The 21,887-nt window shown below is 37.4% G+C and overlaps 1 protein-coding gene across 3 annotated transcripts in view; it reads left to right on the top strand.

The window, feature by feature from the left end:
* kcnb1 (potassium voltage-gated channel, Shab-related subfamily, member 1) overlaps positions 1-21,615 on the top strand; it is a 368,666-nt gene extending 347,051 nt beyond the window's left edge. For all 3 annotated transcript variants that reach the window (XM_072556636.1, XM_072556637.1, XM_072556638.1), the window contains one exon: positions 13,080-21,615. In XM_072556636.1, coding sequence (XP_072412737.1) covers positions 13,080-15,176 — 2,097 coding nt within the window. In that variant the 3' untranslated portion in view covers positions 15,177-21,615. The remainder of the gene's footprint in view (positions 1-13,079) is intronic.
* The last annotated feature ends 272 nt before the right edge of the window (positions 21,616-21,887 follow it).

Raw genomic sequence — 21,887 nt, 5'->3', positions numbered from 1 at the left:
AGAGTAACAGGGTATTTATAAGTGTTCTTGAACTTACCAGAGAGAGCTTCACAGTTCTTAGAATCCACAGCATTGTTCTTGATAAAGTACATCTTCACATGAGGGAAGAATCCATTCTTATTAATAGGAGCTATTCCATTTGTACAAGTTCTCTCCTGAAAAGAAATAATTATGAAAATGTATTATTTTTAATTGGAACTTCTGTTCTTTAAAGACAATGAAACATAGAATATTGCTGTCATAATTGGAGCACTAACATTGAGGAGTTACAAAATCCAACAGCACTTAAATGTTCAATCAACATAGAAAGAAGACAAAAAAAACTATAGAAGTTAATTCAACATCTCCACTGCGTTCAATCATTGTTAATATGGAAGACAAACACTTAAACTCAGCACAAGAGGGCAAATTAAAGCAGCAGCTTTGCTGTCACTGGAATCTTTTCAATAGTTTCTGTTTTCGGCTTACATACTACTACCAAATCCATTTTTTTAATTGCCTACACTACATCATTGTGCATTGAAATTTGATAATTGTATGTGAATGTGACAATGAATTTCATAAAACAAACCCTTACTGATCGTTGGATACTAGTATGTTAATTCAAATTCAATTCTTGCATCTTTCTTTGTGAAGTTTTTTTTAATATGCATCTTTTTAAGAAGTCATTGGCAGTGGCTTTCCCTCAATTTGAGGAGGAGGTTTACTCATACTCCCAGGTTTCTACAATGGGTCTTCATGTGACTGGACAGCTTGATTATTGACCAACAGTATAGTTGACTTCTTAAAAAGCTGCATGTTAAAAAAGAAACTTCACAAAGAGAGATGCAAGAATTGAATTGCAATCTGTATGTTGGTCAATAATCTTCCAGAGTGCAAGACTAGCAGTTGCGGCAAATGGTTTTGAAAATGTGAACTTATTCCCTTTGGCAGGAAGAATAGAAAAGCAATGGAGAGGGATTATAGCACTTTACAGTACAGGAGAGATCTGAGTATACTGGCACAGGTATCACAACATGTTGCATATACAATAAAACTTATTAGGAAAGCAAGTGGAAAATTGTTGTTTACAAGGAGAATGGAATATAGAAAGAGGAACGCTTTGCCGCAGTTATGCAGGAATTTGGTGAGATCACAACTTGAGTAATTTTGGTCTCTTTTGAAAAAGGATATAATTGCATTGGAGAGTATGTTGCACGGAGAAAGTTCACTTGGCTGAATCTTGAGATGAAGCGGTTGTATAGAGTGGACAGGTTGAGCTTATATCCATTGGAGTTTCAGAAAGTGAGGGGGGACTTTATTGAAACGTATAGGATCCTGAGGACTTGAGAGGGTGGATGCCAAGACTATATGTCCCCGAGGTACTAGGGATATAGTTTAAAAATAAGGGGCCTCCCATTTAAGATAGTGATACGGATAAATATTTTCTCTCAGAGGATGATTAGTCTGTGAATTCTCTTCCCCTGAAGGCAATGGAGGCAGAGCCATTGGATATGTTTGTTCTAGGACAGATCAACTTTGTGGATCAGTAATGAACATCTACCTAACTCCAAAAGATGATCTCTACTATGAACATCAGTATCCTCTGTGGATCAAGTGATATGAAGTGGATCAACAGCACCTCCTCAGCAATAACCTACTCAGTGACACTCAGTTTGAGTTCTATCACGGCCACTCAGTTCTTGACCTCGTTTTAGCATTAGGTCAAATACAGACAAAGGCAGTGAATTCTAGTCATGAAGCAAGAGTGACAGCCTTTAACATCAAGGCTGCACTCAACCAAGTGTGGTATTGAGGAGTCCAAGCAAAACAGGGGTCAATGGGAATCAGTGAGCAAACTCACAACTAGTTGGAGTCATACCTGGTGTATAGGCAGATGATTCTGGTGTTGGAGGTCAATCATCTCAGCTCCCAGACATCTCTGCAGGAGTTCCTCAGGATAGTGTCCTAGGCCCAACAATTTTCAGCTGGTTAATCAGTGACCATCCCTCTATCATAAAATCCAAAGTGAGAATGTACTCCAAACCATTGTACGATATTCAGCACCATTTGCAACTCCTCAGATGCTGAAGCAGTCTCTGTCTGAATGCAACAAGATCTGAACAATATTCAGGTTTGGTCTGAAAAATGGCAAGTAACATTCACGTTATACAAATGCCATGCTATGACCACCACAAGAGACAATCCAACCACTGTACCTTGACATTCAATGGTGTTACCATTACTGATTCACCTACTATCAACAACCTGTGGGTTAGCATTGACATGAAACTAAACTGGACTCACCATATAAATACATTGGCTACAGTAGAGGTCAAAGGCTAAGAATATTGCAGTGAATAACTTTTTGCCTGACTTCCCAAAGACAGTCCACCATCTATATGGCACAAGTGGAATACTCCCCACTTGCCTGGATGGATACAACTCTAACAACACTCAAGAAGCTTGACATTATCCAGGACAAAGCAGTTCACTTGATTAAGGGACATTCACAAACATTCCATCACTCCATCACCAACACTCAGTAGCAGCAGTATTCACTATTAATAAGATGCACTGCAGAAATTGCCAAATATCCTAAGATAGCACTTTCCAAACTCATGTCCTCTACCGTATAGAAGAATAAGAGAATGAGAACATTACCATCTGCAAACTGCACTCCAAGATATTTACCTTCCTGACTTGGAACTATATTGCTGTTGCATCACTGTCCCTGGACCAAAATCGTGGAACTGTGGGTGTACCTACAGCGCATGGATGAATGCACTACTAGAGGAAGGCTCATCTCCAGTTTCTCAAGGCCAAACCAGGAACAGGTAATAAATGCTAGCCCAGCCATCTATGCACAATTCCCACAAGATTAAAAAAAAGTCTACTGTAATGGAAAGATAAGGAATATGGAGTATGAACAGTTCTTAGAATCCTTAAATTGTTACAGTTGAACTTGAAACTACAGCTGTTTAGTTGATTTCTAGTTTGATCACTAATGCTGTCTTTCAAGATATTCTACTCCTTTCTTTTTTATCTCTTTTATTTTCTTCTCTCATTTGCCCAAATTTATCTGCTTGAATTACAATTCAGTTATGCATTCCTGAGGTGAGTGTCATTGTTTTCTTCAAGCTCGGTATTCTGCAGGCAATATTCATCCTATTGTATGAAACTTCCAGAAAGGTGTAAAGTAAAACTAGGAGATGAGATTTTCTGAACACTTGACTCAGTTTCAGTGTCTTTTGATGGAATATTAATTTTCGCACAGATTCTTTGTTTCACATGGGTTTCATGAGCTGGTCAGGTGGCCACTATGGCCAGCTTGCATCAGCATTTTCTCCTTTCAGAAAAGATGTTTTCATCCATGAAGATTCCATCAAGATCGGATGATGAAAGTTGAAAATTAACAGTCTATATTTTACCACTATCATAACACCACCATCATACAAGATATGGTTGCAAACAATATTTCAACCTGTTGTATCCAATGAGCATTCTATTACAATGTTGGTATGAAATAACAAAGAAAAACTGTGATCACAACACACACAGGTCTCATTGATTCCATTCATCTGGTTGGCAGCCATCCTGCTGGCTTTTTCTTGCCTCTGTGGACTGGATTTTCAATTTGAGGAGGATATCTTCAAACTAAATATTTCCCCAATAAAATATCTACCCATGGCATTGGCAAAGTTAATACTATACCCACTGTTACAAGGCCTATAACTAGTTCACATGCTAACTAACCAAAGATACCTCGACATCCTTCTCCATGAGCCCAGTAGATTAGATTAGATTACTGACAGTGTGGGAACAGGCCCTTCGGCCCAACAAGTCCACACCGCCCTGCCAAAGCGCACCCACCCAGACCCATTCCCCTACATTTACCCCTTCACCTAACACTACTGGCAGTTTAGCATGGCCAATTCACCTAACCTGCACATTTTTGGACTGAATATAACTTACTCTCCAAGGGAAAACAGTGTAGTGTGAAGGGAGTATTGACTGTTACAGAGGTTGCCTTTAAACTGAGATGTTAAACCAAGACCCTGCCTACTTAATCAGGTAAATGATCCATGGCATCATGACAATATTTTAACAAAAACTGACTTCTCAAGACCAGCATCACTATGGAAAACAAAAATCTGATTATATCTGACTGAGCAAATTGGCTTCCATTATTTCCTACATTAAGCCAATGACAATATTCATTGGCTGAAAAGGATACCCAGAAGTGGTAAAAGGTGTTATTTAAACACAGCTCTTTTATGAGGTTGATATTGCTGCCCCAGGACAGGAAAAACAGAGAAGGAAAAAAGACATTAATGCTGTTACATTGTCCCCATTCTTGTACAGCACTACCACATTAGATATTCAGTTTCCCATCATTATCACCAACTTATACATGTTGACTTCTACAAGAATTATCTGGAATGATTTAGGTAGATTCAATGCAAGCTGCCCTCTTGTTGCTATCGGACTAAGCTATTTGTACTGTGTGGAGAAGGATGCCAATATGAACCGGCGGCACGGTGGCACAGTGGTTAGCACTGCTGCCTCACAGCGCCAGAGACCCGGGTTCAATTCCCGACTTAGGCGGCTGACTGTGTGGAGTTTGCACATTCTCCCTGTGTCTGCGTGGGTTTCCTCCAGGTGCTCCAGTTTCCTCCCACAGTCACAAAGATGTGCAGGTCAGGTGAATTGGCCATGCTAAATTTCCCATAGTGTTAGGTAAAGGGGTAAATGTAGGGGAATGGGTGGGTTGCGCTTCGGCGGGTCGGTGTGGACTTGTTGGGTCGAAGGGCCTGTTTCCACACTGTAATGTAATCTAATCTAATGAACCCTTCAACAGAGTATAGGCTCAATCTTGATTCATTGTAAATACTGGCTGTCCCTAGGTTGCAAATGAGTTCCATTCTGGAGCCTGTTCATGAACCGATTTGAATGCAATTTGGAACACAATGCAGGACAATGTAAAGCAGTCATTTGTATCTATAGGAAATGTTCATATATTGGGTAGTTAAAATTACAACCATGTATAGGATCACATTCATAAGTACAAGTTTTCTAAATTTGGATGTTCACTAGTCAAGGACCCTTGCATGTTTATTACACATTACTTAGTTGTTTATTACATTACAACTGAGATATGTGATTGTCTCACAAAAAGAAAATCAAACTCAACCTATGATTCCATACATATTTTTAATTTAGCCACATACTGTTAACACTAAGGGCAGTCAATGAAACTGTATCCATCTTCTGGTGAACACATGCTGAACCATTAGGACATGAAACTCTCTGTGGTTAGATTTTCCTAGGAATAATCTTTTATATATTCTGATAGGTGGACCTTATCTTATAATGCCACTTAATGCTTTCAGGTACTAGCTGCCTTCTCCAACACATGTAACCTATGCGACAAACAGAACATGCCTATTTTAGCCAAAGTATATTGTTGCAGATGTGAGTGGATTCCCCAGATGTTTGGGTCATAACTAAAAAATCCTTTGGCTTTGATATTATCCATGTTAATAACTCTGCTCATGAACCATGAAATAGCATCCATTGATATAACAGCAATCTGCTGTCTGGAGCCTAGCAACTAGTTAATCGATAGTTCATGAACATTTAGATTTAGTGATACAACTTAGCAACAGCTTGTGTTTGTTCATCATAGCTTAGACATGCAGTAGAGGTCATGGTTCCTGAAACATGTACTTTTTTTATCAAGCATTATGATACAAATGATTATTAGGGTTTTTTTGTCTCTGTCAGCCTTTTCCATGTTACATGGGGTTACAATACTGTTGGTTGATCATCTTTGTGTCAACAATCATTATGGATTCAACAGCTAGTTTTAAGCAGGATGCCCTTCCTGCCTGTAACCTTCCCCATTTTTCTGGGACTGGGAACCATAGCTTTGCTCACCAAGAAATGCTCCTGCTCTTACCCCCTGCTATAGGCTGAAGGAGTTACAGCCTGGCAGCCAACCTTGGCCATGTTACAAATGCATAATCCATAGCCATCAAGTCCTAGAGTGAGACTTAAATGCAGAGCTTCAGATTCAGAAATAAGGGTGAGACCCGTGCTTCATTCAGGCCTGCTCGAATAGGAGTATTTAATAAAAAATATAAAATTATATAGCAACATACCAGATTCATCAGCATGTGAAAATAATAAAAATTAACATCCAACAATTGCAACGAAAATGCATCTGTATGGGTATATGAATAGAAAGGGTTTAGAGGGATATGAGCCAAGTGCTGGCAAATGGGACTAGATTAGGTTGGGATATCTGGTCGGTATGGATGTGTTGGATTGAAGGATCTGTTTCCATGCTGTACACCTCTATGACTCTATCAGGTGACATCCTTCATCAGAACTGGGAACTGCAAGAAAATTAGGCCCATTAATAGGATACAATATTTGTTATATAAAGCCTCATTTATTTTATAATTTCCAATTTGATGAAGATTTTGCCTGCCATTATTCAGTTCAAATGCTGAGAGACTGATGTGTTTTAATTTCAGATTTACAACATCTTTGTATTGGTCTTAATAAGCATTCATTAACATGATTAATAAAGTTGCACCAATGTATGCAATTGTTTTTTTTTATTCTCAATGAGAAACAAGTGTCACCAAATCACAACAGAGCAAATAATTTTATTGATATATTATTTTGTTTTAGGTTTGTAACTCCTGTGATTCAATAGCATCCTTTTAACATCAATGTATAGCAATGATTGCAAAGTCCCCTGTAAGAATAGTTATTCTTTGACAATCTTTAGAAACTCATTCAAACAGCCATTTTCAATGTACTCACATAAATTATACAAGATACCATATTGAATTGCTATAACAGTACTGATACAGTATAATAATTAAACCGCAACTCACCACCACCTTCTCAAGAGTGCTGGCCTAGCCAGTAACACTCACATTTCCAGAATGATTTTTTTTAAATCCAGTGTAATTGTTCTAAATGCTAAACTGTTCACTGTGCATGGGCAGATGGGGCTGGGAACTGCAAGAGAATTAGGCTTCGCAATGACACAGCCTTCTTCACCAGGATGTATATGACACTGTGGGAAGTTTGTTAAACTGTCCATTTGCTGTAATGAGGCTTCCTTCTGTTAAAACGAGAGCCTCTGTACCCACTGACCCAAATAGCTTGTCAAGTCCCCTATGGTATTTTCAAAAACCCATCAAGGTTTACTGTGACTTTGAAGGTTTAGGGAAACGTTTTTATTAAATTGTATATTGAGTTTTATCAGGGGCATATTGGACAGAAAATATAATGTTGATCATCATGGGAAGCGAAATGTTCATTGATTTCAGTGAGCCAACTCTTGAGAGTTTGACTTTGTAATATGATTATACGGCCAGTGCTATTTGGTTCCAAGCTGTTGCTGTTCCACAGCCAAGCTGTATTTGTGTGTGGCCTGTTGCTGCGCCACCTGGTGACACTTTTACATAGAGGCGAGAGCAGAGATTGTAATATTAAGATGGAATTGGGAGGGAGTTTGAAGTGATTGGTTTGATTGTTGAGAATTCATTTATCATTCCATTGAGTTAATTGCAGCTTTTATTAGTTTTTGCAATTGTAACAATTGCTGGAGCCAATATCAGCAGAGGTTCTATTGCCATTCTATCTGTAGAATAGCTACAGAAACAGTATGTGCAATCTTCCTGTTTTTAGATGAACTTCAAAAGCAGGAGAGGTTAGCAAAGAGAAACTGTGTCCTGTTAGGAGCTGAAAGCCCACACTGTCATCTACCAATCTAATTGGTGGCCAGTGGGCTTTTGACCAAGATTAGGTCTCTGATTGCAGAAACCAAGAGTTAGCAATCACTCACAGGCTGGCAACTCTCGCATTTGGCAGCACAATGGAGGTGACCTTGGTTACTGTGGGCATAACAACCCGAAGAATTCCAAGATGGAGGAGTGAACTCTGACCACATGCAAGCATTGTTTTGCAACAGACATTGCCTCACAAGATGGGAGTTGGATGGAGAGGGAAGCATAGGAACCAGGAGCAAAGGTGGGGCTGGCTGTCAGTAGCCAAACCACACTGCTTTCCAATCTCTCAGTTGTACACAGATTACTGCAAACACTCATCCTACCTGCCAGCCTGACTATGCTGGTTTAGCAATCAGGTGAACCAACTTTTATAATCCTCCTGGAGCTGGGATAATTGTAGCTCAATGGGAATAGGCTGGTAAGTAGTCCTCTATTCCTGATTTTCCTGCTCCTCGGATGCTGCCTGAACTGCTGTGCTTTTCCAGCGCCACTCTAACCTAGGATCTGGTAAGTAGTCCTAAAGTGGCCGTTAATTGATTACTTAAAGGCTTCAATCCTGGGGCAAGAAGTTCAGTCCTTGGGCCTTCCCATGCAGATCCCAGGAAGATTGAGGGGTACTCCAGCACAGCTCCTTCATTAAGTTACTTCCCTGCCCCAGGACCAAACAATTTCACCAACAGTTTTTTTCATTTTTCTCGAGTTTCTGTTTCAAAGGAATGGAAGACAGAAAGAGTAAGTGCCCCATAAGAAGTGTATCCGTAAGTGATGTAATTAAAATAATTTAAAATGACACAAAAAGACCTTTGAAGAATATTTCTTGTTCAGTGATGTACATTTTAATGTATAACCTTCTGGTTATCCAGTGTTTTTTTTTCCTTTTTAGTATTGTACAAGTAGCACTAATGTTTCCAATTTGGAAGTCCAAATTTATACAGATTGACCATGTTAACAGATGCCTTATGGCCTTTGCTTGGGGGAAGCAGCATATCTGCAGGCCTGCAGAAATCCAATGAAGCTCATGGAGCACAGCTTTCTAACTCCATAATGCAGGAATATTCCAAGAAATCTGGTTTTGTAAATTTCATTCAGAGATATAGCACCAACCTGGTGGGCCAAACGGCCTCCATCAGACCTGTAACAATTCTGTGTTTTAGTGGACTGGTTTTGAAAAGGAATCTATTCATATAAATCACCCTCTTCAAAATAATCACAGAACCTTGTGGCAAAAGAGCTTTGTGCGTTTGTCACTTAATTCCCTTCTTTAACAAACAACATCACATCGGTTCTAAGTTACTTCAGCCATGCCTCAATGCAAAAGTGACAATGTTTATTTTTAAAAGTGTTAAGAACTGAAGGCACAAATACCCATGCTGGCCATCATTTCATTTAATGTTGAAGCTGCTCCAAGTGCTGTACAGTTCCAGCTTGGCATAAAGAAAGGTTTAAAAAGTTTTCAGTGTCGAGAGTGTGGTGCTAGAAAAGCACAGCAGGTCAGGCAGCATCCGAGGAGCAGGATAATCGATGTTTTGGGCAAAAGCCCTTCATCAGGAATACTCCTTGGATGCTGCCTGACCTGCTGTGCTTTTCCAGCACCACACTCTCGACCCTGATCTCCAGCATCTGCAGTCCCCACTTTCACTTAAAAAGTTTTCAAACAATCCACTTATTGGGTGCCTTGCAAGCCAATTCTGCTCTTCGCAGATCTCCTTCCCAGTGATGTACTATTACCAGTGTGTGCTCACACACATTCTATATGCTAAGATTGCAAACCTGCTGGAATTCTCTTATGTCTCCAAGATTGAAAGATTAGCTTCCAAGAGACTGCTGGGAGAAACTAAGGAAGAAAATCATAAAGTTAAATTTTTTTAAATTGTCTTAAATGTTTGAACTCATTTGTTTACCACTTAAGAATATAGTAAACCTGGAGAAAAAGCGTTGTTTGACAGTGGAAAATCATACAGTTGGGTAATGAAGAGTCTATTAATTCTCCAGTTGTTGTGGAAAGATGTTGCACCTTGGTTTTGGACATGTAGGCAGGACAATGCATGAGTGTGGAGGCTTGGAAGCTGGAGACAGGAGGGCGAGTAGAAACAGAGCAAGCATTATTTACCAAGTAGGACTTGTGAAGTGCTACATTGTCACTGAGTTCAGAGGGACCACAGCAATATAGTGCAGTCATCTGAGCATTGCACATTACCGATTCCTGTTAATGCCTTGCAATTGATGTATAACTGCAGTCTGGTTAGGAACTGCCAGTCAGTGTCTTTTGGAAAACCATTCTGTGGCCTATACTGGAGCAACTGAAAGCGACTCCACACCAAAATCTACTGTAGTCACTTTATTTGTAAAGAGTGAATGCCTGCTCTGCGTTATCAAAAGAAATTGTAATGTTTTTAGCTATTACAGCCACTTTGAGATGTTCTGCTCTGGTATAGCACAATTATTTGATTATGGAACATTGTGTGAACCATAAATGAGATGCTGTCAAATTATTTCCCATTCTTTGAACTACAGTTAAGGTCCATTAAACCTTTGTGGCCTGTCAAGTGAGCCATAGATTAATGCATTCCATAACTGACAGCACAGAACAACATATTCTTTTCAGTAGATTCTGAATGGAATTTATAATGTAGTCATAAAGAGCTTATTCATCTTTACTGTAAAAGTAATAAATTAAGTCGTAATTACTTTCATGTGCAACTGAGAAAGGAAGGATTTCATTTTTCTCTCATCATATCCAAAAATTCTTAACATCCTCCCAAAGCAGTATCCATTTTAGCCTGAAGTCCAAGGTTAAGTTTCTCTCATCTGAGTATTTCCTCAGGATTAATACTAAAATGGCCCTTATCAAAGTCCCAAATGACATTCTATGGCACCGTGACCATGTCATATATGCCTCCTCATTTGTCTCGACCTTTCTGTACCTTTCTACCAGGATTGATCACACTATCCTCCTCCAATGCCCCACCACCATCACCCAGCTGAATGGAATTACTGTCACTGCCTTCCATTCTTATTTAACCAGTCATAAGCAGATGATTCAAAGTCAAAATACTGCGGATGCTGGAATTCTGAAATATGCGCAGTGAGTGCAGGAGAAATTCAGTTTTGGCAGCATTTGTGGATAGAGAAGCAGAGTTAACATCAATTCTATTTCTCTCTTCATGGATACTGGCAGACCTGCTGAGTTTCTTCAGCATTCTCTGTTTTTATGACCAGAGATTTGTTTGGAATGGCATTTTCTCCTTTACTGCACTCTACCTGTGGTTCCCATAGCTCTTTTCTATTGTTAATTTATATTGTTTTTTTTTGGTGCCACATTCAAAAATATGCAGCATGTTCTACATGTACATTGACACTGACCAACTCTGCCTATTTCTAATTGTAGGCATATCCTGTTTGACAGCTATTGTTTGGTAAATAATTATGGTGTAGAGACTCAAGCAGTGACTGAAACTAATACAACTGGGTACAATATAGCATTTGAAGGTACAGTCACAGACCTTGATCATTAGTACAACAGCATTGAACTTCTTGTGGCACTACATCCAGGGCTAGGCAAATGGTATTGATTTCCACAGCTATCTGCTCTCACTCCCTATTGACCAGGTGTCTGGTTGCTCACCTGGCCCCTGTGAATGCAAGACATTGCTCATTCTTTTTACCTCCTTTATCAAAGCGTCTAATATTGTGTCGCTAAACCTTGAAGCCCATTCTTTCCTATGTTGTGCCATTCTTCAATGTTTCTCAAGTCAGAGTTATTTGCTGCTCATCTGTTAACTCCTGCTGCAACTACAGGGTTGTTTTAGCAATGCAAGTTGCTTGAGGTTGCATTGGCTTCTCAAACTGTTCACTCCTGTCAACATATCTAGCCATTCAACAGCACAACATCAGCTTAAATCTGAGATAATCAAATTGAACAGGCAACCCATTTTTAAGATTATTAAATTGAGTCCCCAAAGAGCTGTCATAAAAATGGCAATGTGTGCACTAAATAGCCCCTTCCTGAACAGATAATTATTCAAATTTCTACAAATATTGGGTAAAGTCCAAAATACTTCAATTTCTGAAATGTTGAATGGACTAGTATTAAAATGTTAACTTGTTTTTGACATATTACATCTCTTTAATTAAATGTGTGAAGAGTGGTAAATTAAGTCTAACGAAGGTAATAATTGGAACAGAATTCTCAACTTGCTGAATGATTAGCTACAAATAAAAATGATTTATCTAAATTATTTGAAACTGGGGTATGAACAATGATATTGGCCTGAATTTCACAGGAATGGCATATTGCTAGCCATTACCCATTGGAAGAATTGCAGTCAACAGACCCTAAGAAGCCCAGCCACAATGATCAGTCTTGCTGATGGCCTAAATAGACTGAGACTTGGACTGTCACCTCAGTGGGAGCAAGTACTGCACTCAATAGTTGTCAATTAACCCGATTGTCTTGGAAGGAGTGAAGATAGACACTGGAGCCAAGATGACAACCCTCTCTTGGCTACAAAGCAATTAGGCAGCTTGCAGCAGAGGGGGTTTTGGTGAGGGTGTATATCTTTAGGGGCCAGGGAGGTGGGCTAAACCTTGAAGCCCATTCTTTCCTATGTTGTGCCATTCTTCAATGTTTCTCAAGTCAGAGTTATTTGGGTGGGCATACACCTATTTTGAGGGATGTCCCCAATGCCCTCCTTCCTTGCTGCCTTTAGAAAATTGTTTTCAAAACAGGCTTTTTCCTCATTCTATGGCTCTTGCAGCAAGAAATATAAATCAATTCACTTAATAACAAGCTCAATTTCCTATTAATCCCTTATTTAAAAATGGTGGGCAGGCTGCTGATTTCAAGGATGGATCGAAAGGCAGTGCCTACACAGTAAACACATCCACAAGGGACTATGAAATCCAGCCCATTATGCCAGTACAGACAGGTCCATATCTGGATAAATTAGAAAGGAAAAGGTCAAAGGAACAAATTAAGTGAGGCTGCCGCTTCTGTCACCAGCAGTTATTTCTGGATTCTAATATGTTAACTGAATATTTATGTTCTGAATATGTACTACTTTTTATGTGTCTACCATATTAATGACACATTATGAGAGAATTTAAAATAAGCATGAGAAAAGCAGACTTAAGTATCTGTGCCAGACAAGCACAGAATAATCAATTGACAGGCAACATTAGATCTATTCTTACATGTTCAGAAATACTGTTATAGAAAAGAAACATTTGAAAAATGCCATCATTCTCTGAGTTCACTAATGTGTAAATGTTCTCTTTCTTTTTCAGACCTTGGCAATAATATCTATACTTTTCATTGTATTATCAACAATTGCTTTGTCACTTAATACACTTCCTGAACTACAAGACAAGGATGAATTTGGACAGTTCACGGACAACCCACAGTTGGCTCATGTAGAAGCGGTGTGCATTGCATGGTTCACCATGGAGTATCTGTTGCGTTTCTTGTCATCACCAAACAAATGGAAATTCTTTAAAGGTCCACTGAATGTCATTGATTTGTTAGCCATTTTGCCATATTATGTCACTATATTTCTCACAGAATCCAACAAAAGTGTGCTTCAATTCCAGAATGTCAGAAGAGTGGTTCAGATTTTCCGGATAATGAGGATACTGCGAATTCTCAAACTAGCCAGGCATTCAACAGGCTTGCAGTCTCTGGGATTCACACTCAGGCGAAGTTATAATGAACTTGGACTGCTGATTTTGTTCCTGGCCATGGGCATAATGATCTTTTCAAGTTTGGTATTTTTTGCTGAAAAGGATGAAGATGACACTAAATTCAAGAGTATTCCTGCTTCTTTCTGGTGGGCCACTATTACTATGACAACTGTTGGCTACGGTGATATCTATCCCAAAACCTTATTGGGCAAGATAGTTGGTGGACTATGTTGTATTGCAGGTGTGTTAGTGATTGCTCTCCCCATCCCAATTATTGTGAATAATTTCTCAGAGTTCTACAAGGAACAGAAGAGACAGGAAAAAGCAATAAAACGAAGAGAGGCACTTGAGCGGGCCAAGAGAAATGGAAGTATTGTCTCAATGAATATGAAAGATGCTTTTGCTCGCAGCATAGAACTAATGGATATTGTTGTTGAAAAAAATGGAGAAAATATGGGTAAAAGTGAAAAACTACAGGACAGTAGTCTGTCACCCAATAAGTGGAAATGGGGAAAACGATCTGTGTCTGAGACCAGCTCTAACAAATCTCCTGAAGCTAAACACAAAGAACAAAGCTCTCCTGGAAATGCTCGCAGCCCACACATTACCCCACAACACCTAAATGTACAGAAACTGGAGGACATGTACAGTAAAATGGCAAAGACACAATCACAGCCCAATATGAACATAAGTCAGATGTATAAGGTGAAAAAGCAAAATCAAATAGAGATGGAGAAAGTATCTGGTCCCTCTGATCCATTATTAAATACACCAGATGGAATACTGGATATGAGGAGTCTGTCTAGCATAGACAGTTTTATTAGCTGTGCTACAGAGTTTCCAGATGCTGGGAAGTTTACTCACAGTCCTACAGTAATGCTCCCCAGTAAAGTATGTGAGAATCCAGGTTGTGAAAACATTCAGGATAAAGAATCACCAATCCTGCCAGCTGATAATGCACAGAGCATGCAATCTGTCACAAAACTAGATGGCAGTTACAATAAGAACCTCTTGGGCATCAATACCAATAACTCTGCTTACAACTCTGCAGTAGATAAACACAACACCATCTTTACAGAAAATGCTAAAGCCACCTCCAGACAGGGCAACCCCATAAAATCTAGATCTCTCAAAGTAAACTTTATGGAAAGTGATATCAATCCTGTTCACAACACTAATATAGCAGCTCTGTCAACAATGGTAGACCCTATTGTGGGTGGATCTCAGAGTCCTATGGATGGCCCATTGAATACAGAGAGATATCTACCTGGCATAGAAGCTTCAACAGCTTGTTCTTCATCTGGAATGAAACCTCCAGAAAACATTGCGCCAGTGACTTTTACTTTCCATGACGATGGAGTGAAGAAATACATTGACGCAGATAGTGATGAAGAAGATCAATCACTCGATGGAAGGAACCCATCTGGACCAACAGATCTCATCTACCATACCATCAACAGCGACTGTCCAAGTAAGAAGGATGCTGTCTCCCGACAGGGTGGAAATTATTTAGAAGATTCTGGTGTGGCTTCTTCAGCAAAACATTTTGGACAAAATTGCATGTACAGTTTGGAAGGTGTAATGGATAGAGTTAAGAAAAGTGGGACCCAAGAAGGTAACAAGTTAGACAACCACATCTCACCAGAGATTCATGTGACATATGGTGAAAGTGGCTGTTCCACTGTATATGATGACAACATCTGAAGTTTGGATCTGCCAGGCTGTTGTCTAAGCTGGAATTGTGAAATGAAATTGCATACCCTCTAAAAAAATAAGAGCTTTGTATTTTTTGCATGGCATGGAAAACTATTTCAAATGAGCCAGTGTTACCTTTAAAGGAAAGTTTAATGGAAGGGAACCTGAGAACATTGACTAAAATGTAAAGGTCCTGTCCATCGAACATAGCACTGAGGAACAGAAAAAATATCTGCAAAGTACTGTTAACTCATACTATCAGAATTTTATCACATTATTCTTTTTTGTTCCTGAATCCCTTCTATCTTTCCAATAACTATGGAAGAATACAAAGTCTGACCACACAGTTTAAGTATAAAGATCTCTCAGAGACATGCAGAAAGTATTTGTTTGCAAATGGAAGAATGTTTCAGAAATACATTCTGAATCATAGAGATATCCTTTGAAGGGCACTGCCTGGAATTCATTTCAAGATTCTGGTTGCATAACTGAACCACATTGGATACCATTATTGTATCATATGATTTGTCTAATGGATACAAATAATCTTTAAAGCAAAGAAGGAAGATGCACCCACTACAAATGTGCTTACTTTAGTTCAGATTAGGCTCTTTTGGTTGTGAAACTGTAGTACATTATTTGCTCAATTTCCTTAATTAACCCTTTAAGGAATGCATCAACATTTCTGCACCAGAATTAATAATGTTACGTGATTTTTTAAAATTGTAGTTTATTCCAAAAATAGTGCATATTAAGAACTATTCTTCACTTCCATGTATTTCTTTAATCATGGTTTTTAGCTAACAGTTAGCTTTAAAAACTGACTAAAGTCAATATTGTAGATGTCATGCAAAGTAAAAATGTATTTTTGAAGCCGAAGAGTTCTTTAAATATTCAAATATTACAACATGGGTCCTAAATTATTAATCAGGAAAATAAAATGTTTGTGGTGTGGGGTTGGGGGGGTGAGTTGCACCAGTTAAAAGACTTATATTAAACCACCTATGCCATCATGGAACCTCACTATCAAATTGATAGGATACAGTGCAGTGATTGGAATTGTCTTCATACATATGAAGTAGATTTATGTATCTATCAAATAAGAAAAGATTCTGCTATGAAAGTTCTAACTATCTGTAACAAAACAAATCCAACGTTACCATTTTTGTTAATGTTATTATTGCTGCTAGATTGTTTTCTAGAGATGAAGTATATGCATAAATGTGTCTCATTCTGAATAGCTAAGCATAATGCCCATGTAGAAATGCCTTCATAACTTTGACATAACTGTATTGTAAACTAGGCTTGGAAAGTACAAAATACCATATAAAATTTCATATAGGTTTCCATGTAAAGAATATAATCATAGACTTTATTTTCAAAGTATAATACCAAATCAATCTTAGCAAGTTTACCAGATTTAAAGTTTACAGTTTTAAATGAAAGATTTATTTTTAACAATGGAATAATGCTTATTTTTTCATTCTGGCTGGTAAAGAAAGTATAGATATAAATGATTAAACACTCGCACTTTGAAAATGTTAAAGTTTTATTTTTGGTACAGTAATCTTGTTGCAAAATATTGTCTTCAGTTCTAAACATTTACTATAATGGAATTAAAGAGTCCTCTGAATTTCAAAAACATACAGCATGGAGGAGAACTGTTTGGCCCACTGTACCTCTGCTGGCTCTTTCACAGAGCAGTTATAAGTGTAGCAGTATGAAAGTTACCTCTACAACAAATATCAGTCCAAGTTCGTAGGACATTTAAATGTTGGTTTCCTGCAAAGCTAAAAGAGGTTACACATATAATAGTTTCATCTAACCTCAACACAAAGCATAATTAGTATGGAGAAGAAAACCACAAATACATTTCCGATTTTCATTTCTCAAACATGTCCATGTGTTACTTGATATGTATTTGTCCATGCATTGATAATATATAAACATCCAAGTGGTTGTTTACATATTATATAAAACTATTGTCTAGAATGTGGCATTCAATTGTATATAATAACTGTTTCAAAAGATTAATAGTATAATCATTTTTTTCTTAAATTACTGTCATATCAGTATGGAATATATAATTCTGTTCATCTGCTAACAGGCCCTCCTGCTGAGATGTGGACTCTTCATTAATTCTAATCAATGTGTCACCATTCTGCACATGGAACTTAAAGACTATCAGTAATTGGTATTAGATACCAGTTGTACCAATCACGAATGGAATTGCAGATAAAGGAATACAATAATAGGAATTTTGACTTTTATATTCTCATGAAATTTGTCAAAAGATACAAATTATGTTAAATGTGAGTCCTACTGGTGCAACTCGCCCTTGAAACAAATTAGTTTGCTGTCTTTCAAAAGCAAAGAGAACTCCATCCACTTGCCAAACACTCACTTGGAAAACTACTCTTTCTGCAATTTGCTTTGCTTAGAATTGAATTGTTCTGTTGGGCACTTGGAATCTATGTCCCTTGTTTCAAAGAATTTATTAAGTATTTTGTACATTTACTTAGCATCACTACTATTTCCCTTTTTATTGTCAAGACCTGTTGCTGATGGGAAACTTTAAAATCTGGAACAGTCAAACAATATCCCTCATTCTACTAAAGATAACAAATGTTTTGCAAAGTAAAGAAATTCTGGAGAAAAGAGTGCATGCCTAATGTCCATACAAATAATTTATTTCAACCTATTTAACACAATTCCACAACCTAATGACTGGAGCAGGATTTCACAATGCTGCACTGCTCTTATTCTGCTGAAGTTCACTGAGAAATCGACTGAAAGAGACAGCAATAAAAAAATGAAGAAAATCCAAGTACTGTGTAGTGTACCAGGCCATTTGAAAGATTTAATTCAAACACAGAATGATTATGAAAGTGGTAAAAATGCTAATCATGTCCTGAAATATCACAGCAAGCAACTTAATTACGTTTTGTTTTGCCTATTATTCAGTTTTAAGACTGTGATTAATGGATTTTTGTTGGGCATATGGAGCAAAGATGGACAAGTGAGTTTGAGGTGCAGTTTAGTTATGGTCCAGTTGAATGGTGGAAAATCTTAAAGGTGCTGAACATCTTACTCCTGCTCTGATGTTCCTATTTTTCCAGTAACAGATTTTTTTAAAACAGCCAGTATACAACTGATATGTTAGGTCTCTCAGAGTTCCTGAGTGAAAGCACAATTGAAAATAGTCAATAGTATGGAATTGAATGGATAAAATGCAATTAGGAAAGAGTGAATTGTCTAAAAGGTTGTCATTACTAAATGATTACACTTAAGACAGATCATGTTAGGACAATAGTGGTAGATCTCTCTTGTGCCTTGTCTTGGAAGCACCTTGTACAAGATAAAATGTCTGTTGTCTCTGCTTTGAATGCAAGAGCTCCAGATAAAATACATTAGCCAGTGAAGAAAGAGCAGCAATCCCAATTAATTAATGTTCCATACCTAGGAACACAAGCGTGCAAACTACTGCCTGGTGGCTGCAAATGGGTTAAGGTCTCATTGTATTCAGGATAACAATTACCACTTGCTAGCTTATTCATATGATGATCTTCTGATACACCACAACTTGTAAAATGTATTCCCAGCTGCAAAACCTTAGTTTGCTGTTTATTAAAATATATGTAACACATAGCTGTGACTTTAAAGAATAATATCACAAATTGGTACTGCTCATATTTACAGCACACAGCCAAGGCAGTGGAAATCATTGTAAGGAAGAAGTAGTGAAGCATTTTATTTTCAAGTGCAGACGTTTGGAGTACCTCTGCATTTTCACATTCGCCATCTTCTTGGCTCTATGAGTATCAGATGTATGGAGTGGTCACATGACCTGCATGTGTTGCAGAATAGTCTATTTTTCTGTTCAAATAAACATTATCAGTATTTTAGCAAAATTTATATAAGGGCAACTAAGTAAAACAAAATTATGTTTTGTATCATGAATTACTGAGTTAGAAGCAAAAAAAAATCTTTTGTTAAATTATGTAAGTAAATTAATTTCTTAGAGTACTGTTTGAGAGAGAATTGTTAATTGATTTTCACAACTGACTGCATGCTGGCTAAAGGTCACCAAATCTATTAGATGTCATGTAGTTAATGTTATCATATAACAACCTGCTTTCTATGGATGCGGAAAGGGTAAAAGAACACAACACAGCTCTCTTGCCAGCAGAGAGATTGTGTGGCATGATAATGAAGAAATCAAAAGGTAGCTGAAATAATGTGAGAGAAACAAGCCTCCTTGAACTGCAATACACAGCATATTTCCATAAATACCAAGCTGATTCTTTTTTTTCAAATCTATTGACTTTTCAAGGGAAAACATATAGTGAATACACAATCAAATATCTTTATATAAAATTATGTTTTTTGATCTCATAATCCTTGACATTAAAATTTGTCTTTGCAGCAGTTGTCAAGCACTTCCAAGTTTTTCACTTTTGTCTCATGACTCCATTTCTTTTCTAAATTACCAAAAACATAACCCTCCACAACAATGGCTATTCAGCTTGTTTATCAAACATTGCAGACACAAGCAAGGTATCCACCTACCTAATCAATTCCAAGCTAAGAAGCTTGGCATAATAATTTATACAATAAAGGCCATCAACAATGCTCATGTGTTGGCTATCCCCTTCCATGAGGCCAGCATATTGCACAAGAAAGATAAGACCTACACTGCTGACAAACAAAGTCAGGATAATTCCCACAATGTAGAACACAAGTGGAAAGTTACAGATCTGCCAACCTATTTGGAACTGCATGATTATTATATGAATCTGAACCTCAAACCAATGTTACATAATTGGTGCCAGAGCACAATTGTTAAAAATGTGAGAAAGTTCACCTCATATGGTAATTCTCTTGAGGCATCGTTTTTAATATAAGATTTTCTGATTTGTTCCATTCATACTTTATGCCGATTACAAAGCTGTGCCAATTTATCAGCCTTTGTCAGAACTAAATGATGAAATGGCTGCAATTAATTTTAAAATGCTGACATTATTTCAATAAATACTGTGACATTCTACAGTGGTTCTGTAACACCAAACTGTGCTGATGTAATCACATATATATAAACTGGGACTGTTTGGAAACCAACTTGAGCTTCAAATTTATAAACAATTAATAGCAATACTATAAAATATTTGGGGACTTGGTATCCATGGTTACATGCAACTTTGCAGTTTTGAGTGAAAGAGAGTTTCTTCACCTTTTCCATTGACACCTCAGACTAGATGTTTGGTTTTGACCTGTATATATCTATCTGTCATAGAGTTATCATTGTCAGTAGTTCTTTGGCATCCATAAGAAAAATGACTGTTTCTGCTGGTTATGTTTATGTAGACAAATGACACTCAAAAAAGGCATTATTTTTTCTTAGTGAATAAATTCATGTTGTTCTATCTGTTTTCTCACATGGTATTCGCGAACAGTGAGACTGAATCTCCTGATGCCAGTGTTATCTGGATTGCAAAGTTTATTCAATATTGTGAGTGGTAAATTGCAAATTATTCAATCTAAACAGTCTTTACTTCATATCACATCACTTTTACATTTGATCTATGGTCAGACATACCCCATTTTTGACCATAAGCATGACATTCTAATAAACTATGAAGGAATTTGCCTTTTTCAGCAAAGGGCAGTGACAGTAATCTATATTACATTTCAATATTTCATCAAACTAAAACTGGGTTTACCTACCACCAGACTGAATAATCATTGCTGTCCTATTAAGAGTTGAAAGACTTGACATTATAATTTCTGAATCAGTCACTGTTAATTGTATCTCCTAAAGTTATGTTTTAGTTGTAAATTTTATTACATAAGTCTTTTAATTGTTGTGTTTTATGATTTAATAACTGTTTCTGTGAAAATCAGTGTCTCTGTATGCATGTAGTGGTATGGAACTGTGATATCCGTGTGACACTACGATACTGTACTTGTCTGATAAACTATGTCAAAGCGTCTAAGGATTTTAAAGCAATGTTCCCCACTGCATACTGTTCCAAAAGTAAATTAAGGGTATGTATAAAATGTAAGTCTATGTGGTCTTTTTAGTCAAAATTCATGCACTGGTGAAAATAGTCCATTTAAGTAGATACCTGACATTTATGATAAATTTTACTGATAACTCAAAGAAGTAAATAAAATTGTTCGGAAGATATCTTTTGAGCTTTATTAATAGGGAAAAAGGTGGATACATTATTAGTGTACTCAAGAAATACAAATCTGAGATAGACCAACATTACAGACATTACTGTAACTGTACCACAATCATATCTCATGGTTGTTGCAGAGTAAGTCCTTTCATTATGCAGTAATTTATTTATAAACTTATTGATTATTTAGTAGCTTCATGAAATACATTATAAATTAATAAGCAAAGAAGTCAGTGTTAAACCCAGTCTTTTACTGATGGATCTGAATGGAGCATTAACGTTTATTGTGCTGAATAAACAGGTCTCATTCTATTCGCATAACAAACAGTAGCATGTATTTTCTGATTGTTGGCAGCATTGGTCTTTTCAAAGCAGAAAGAACAAGGTGAAAGTTTTTCTTTAAAATGACAATTTTAATCAGGTCCCAGCCTTTACAAAAGGAACATGATATATTCTTAATTTAACTTTATAAAATTCTTGTCCCACATTAATTGGTCACAAGTTACTACAGGAAGCCAACATTTACAGTGGAACTACT

This window comes from Chiloscyllium punctatum, chromosome 37 (genome assembly GCF_047496795.1).
Source record: "Chiloscyllium punctatum isolate Juve2018m chromosome 37, sChiPun1.3, whole genome shotgun sequence".
Lineage (NCBI taxonomy): Eukaryota > Metazoa > Chordata > Chondrichthyes > Orectolobiformes > Hemiscylliidae > Chiloscyllium > Chiloscyllium punctatum.
Note: the sequence above shows the minus strand (reverse complement) of the source record. Positions and strands in the feature narration are given on the sequence as shown.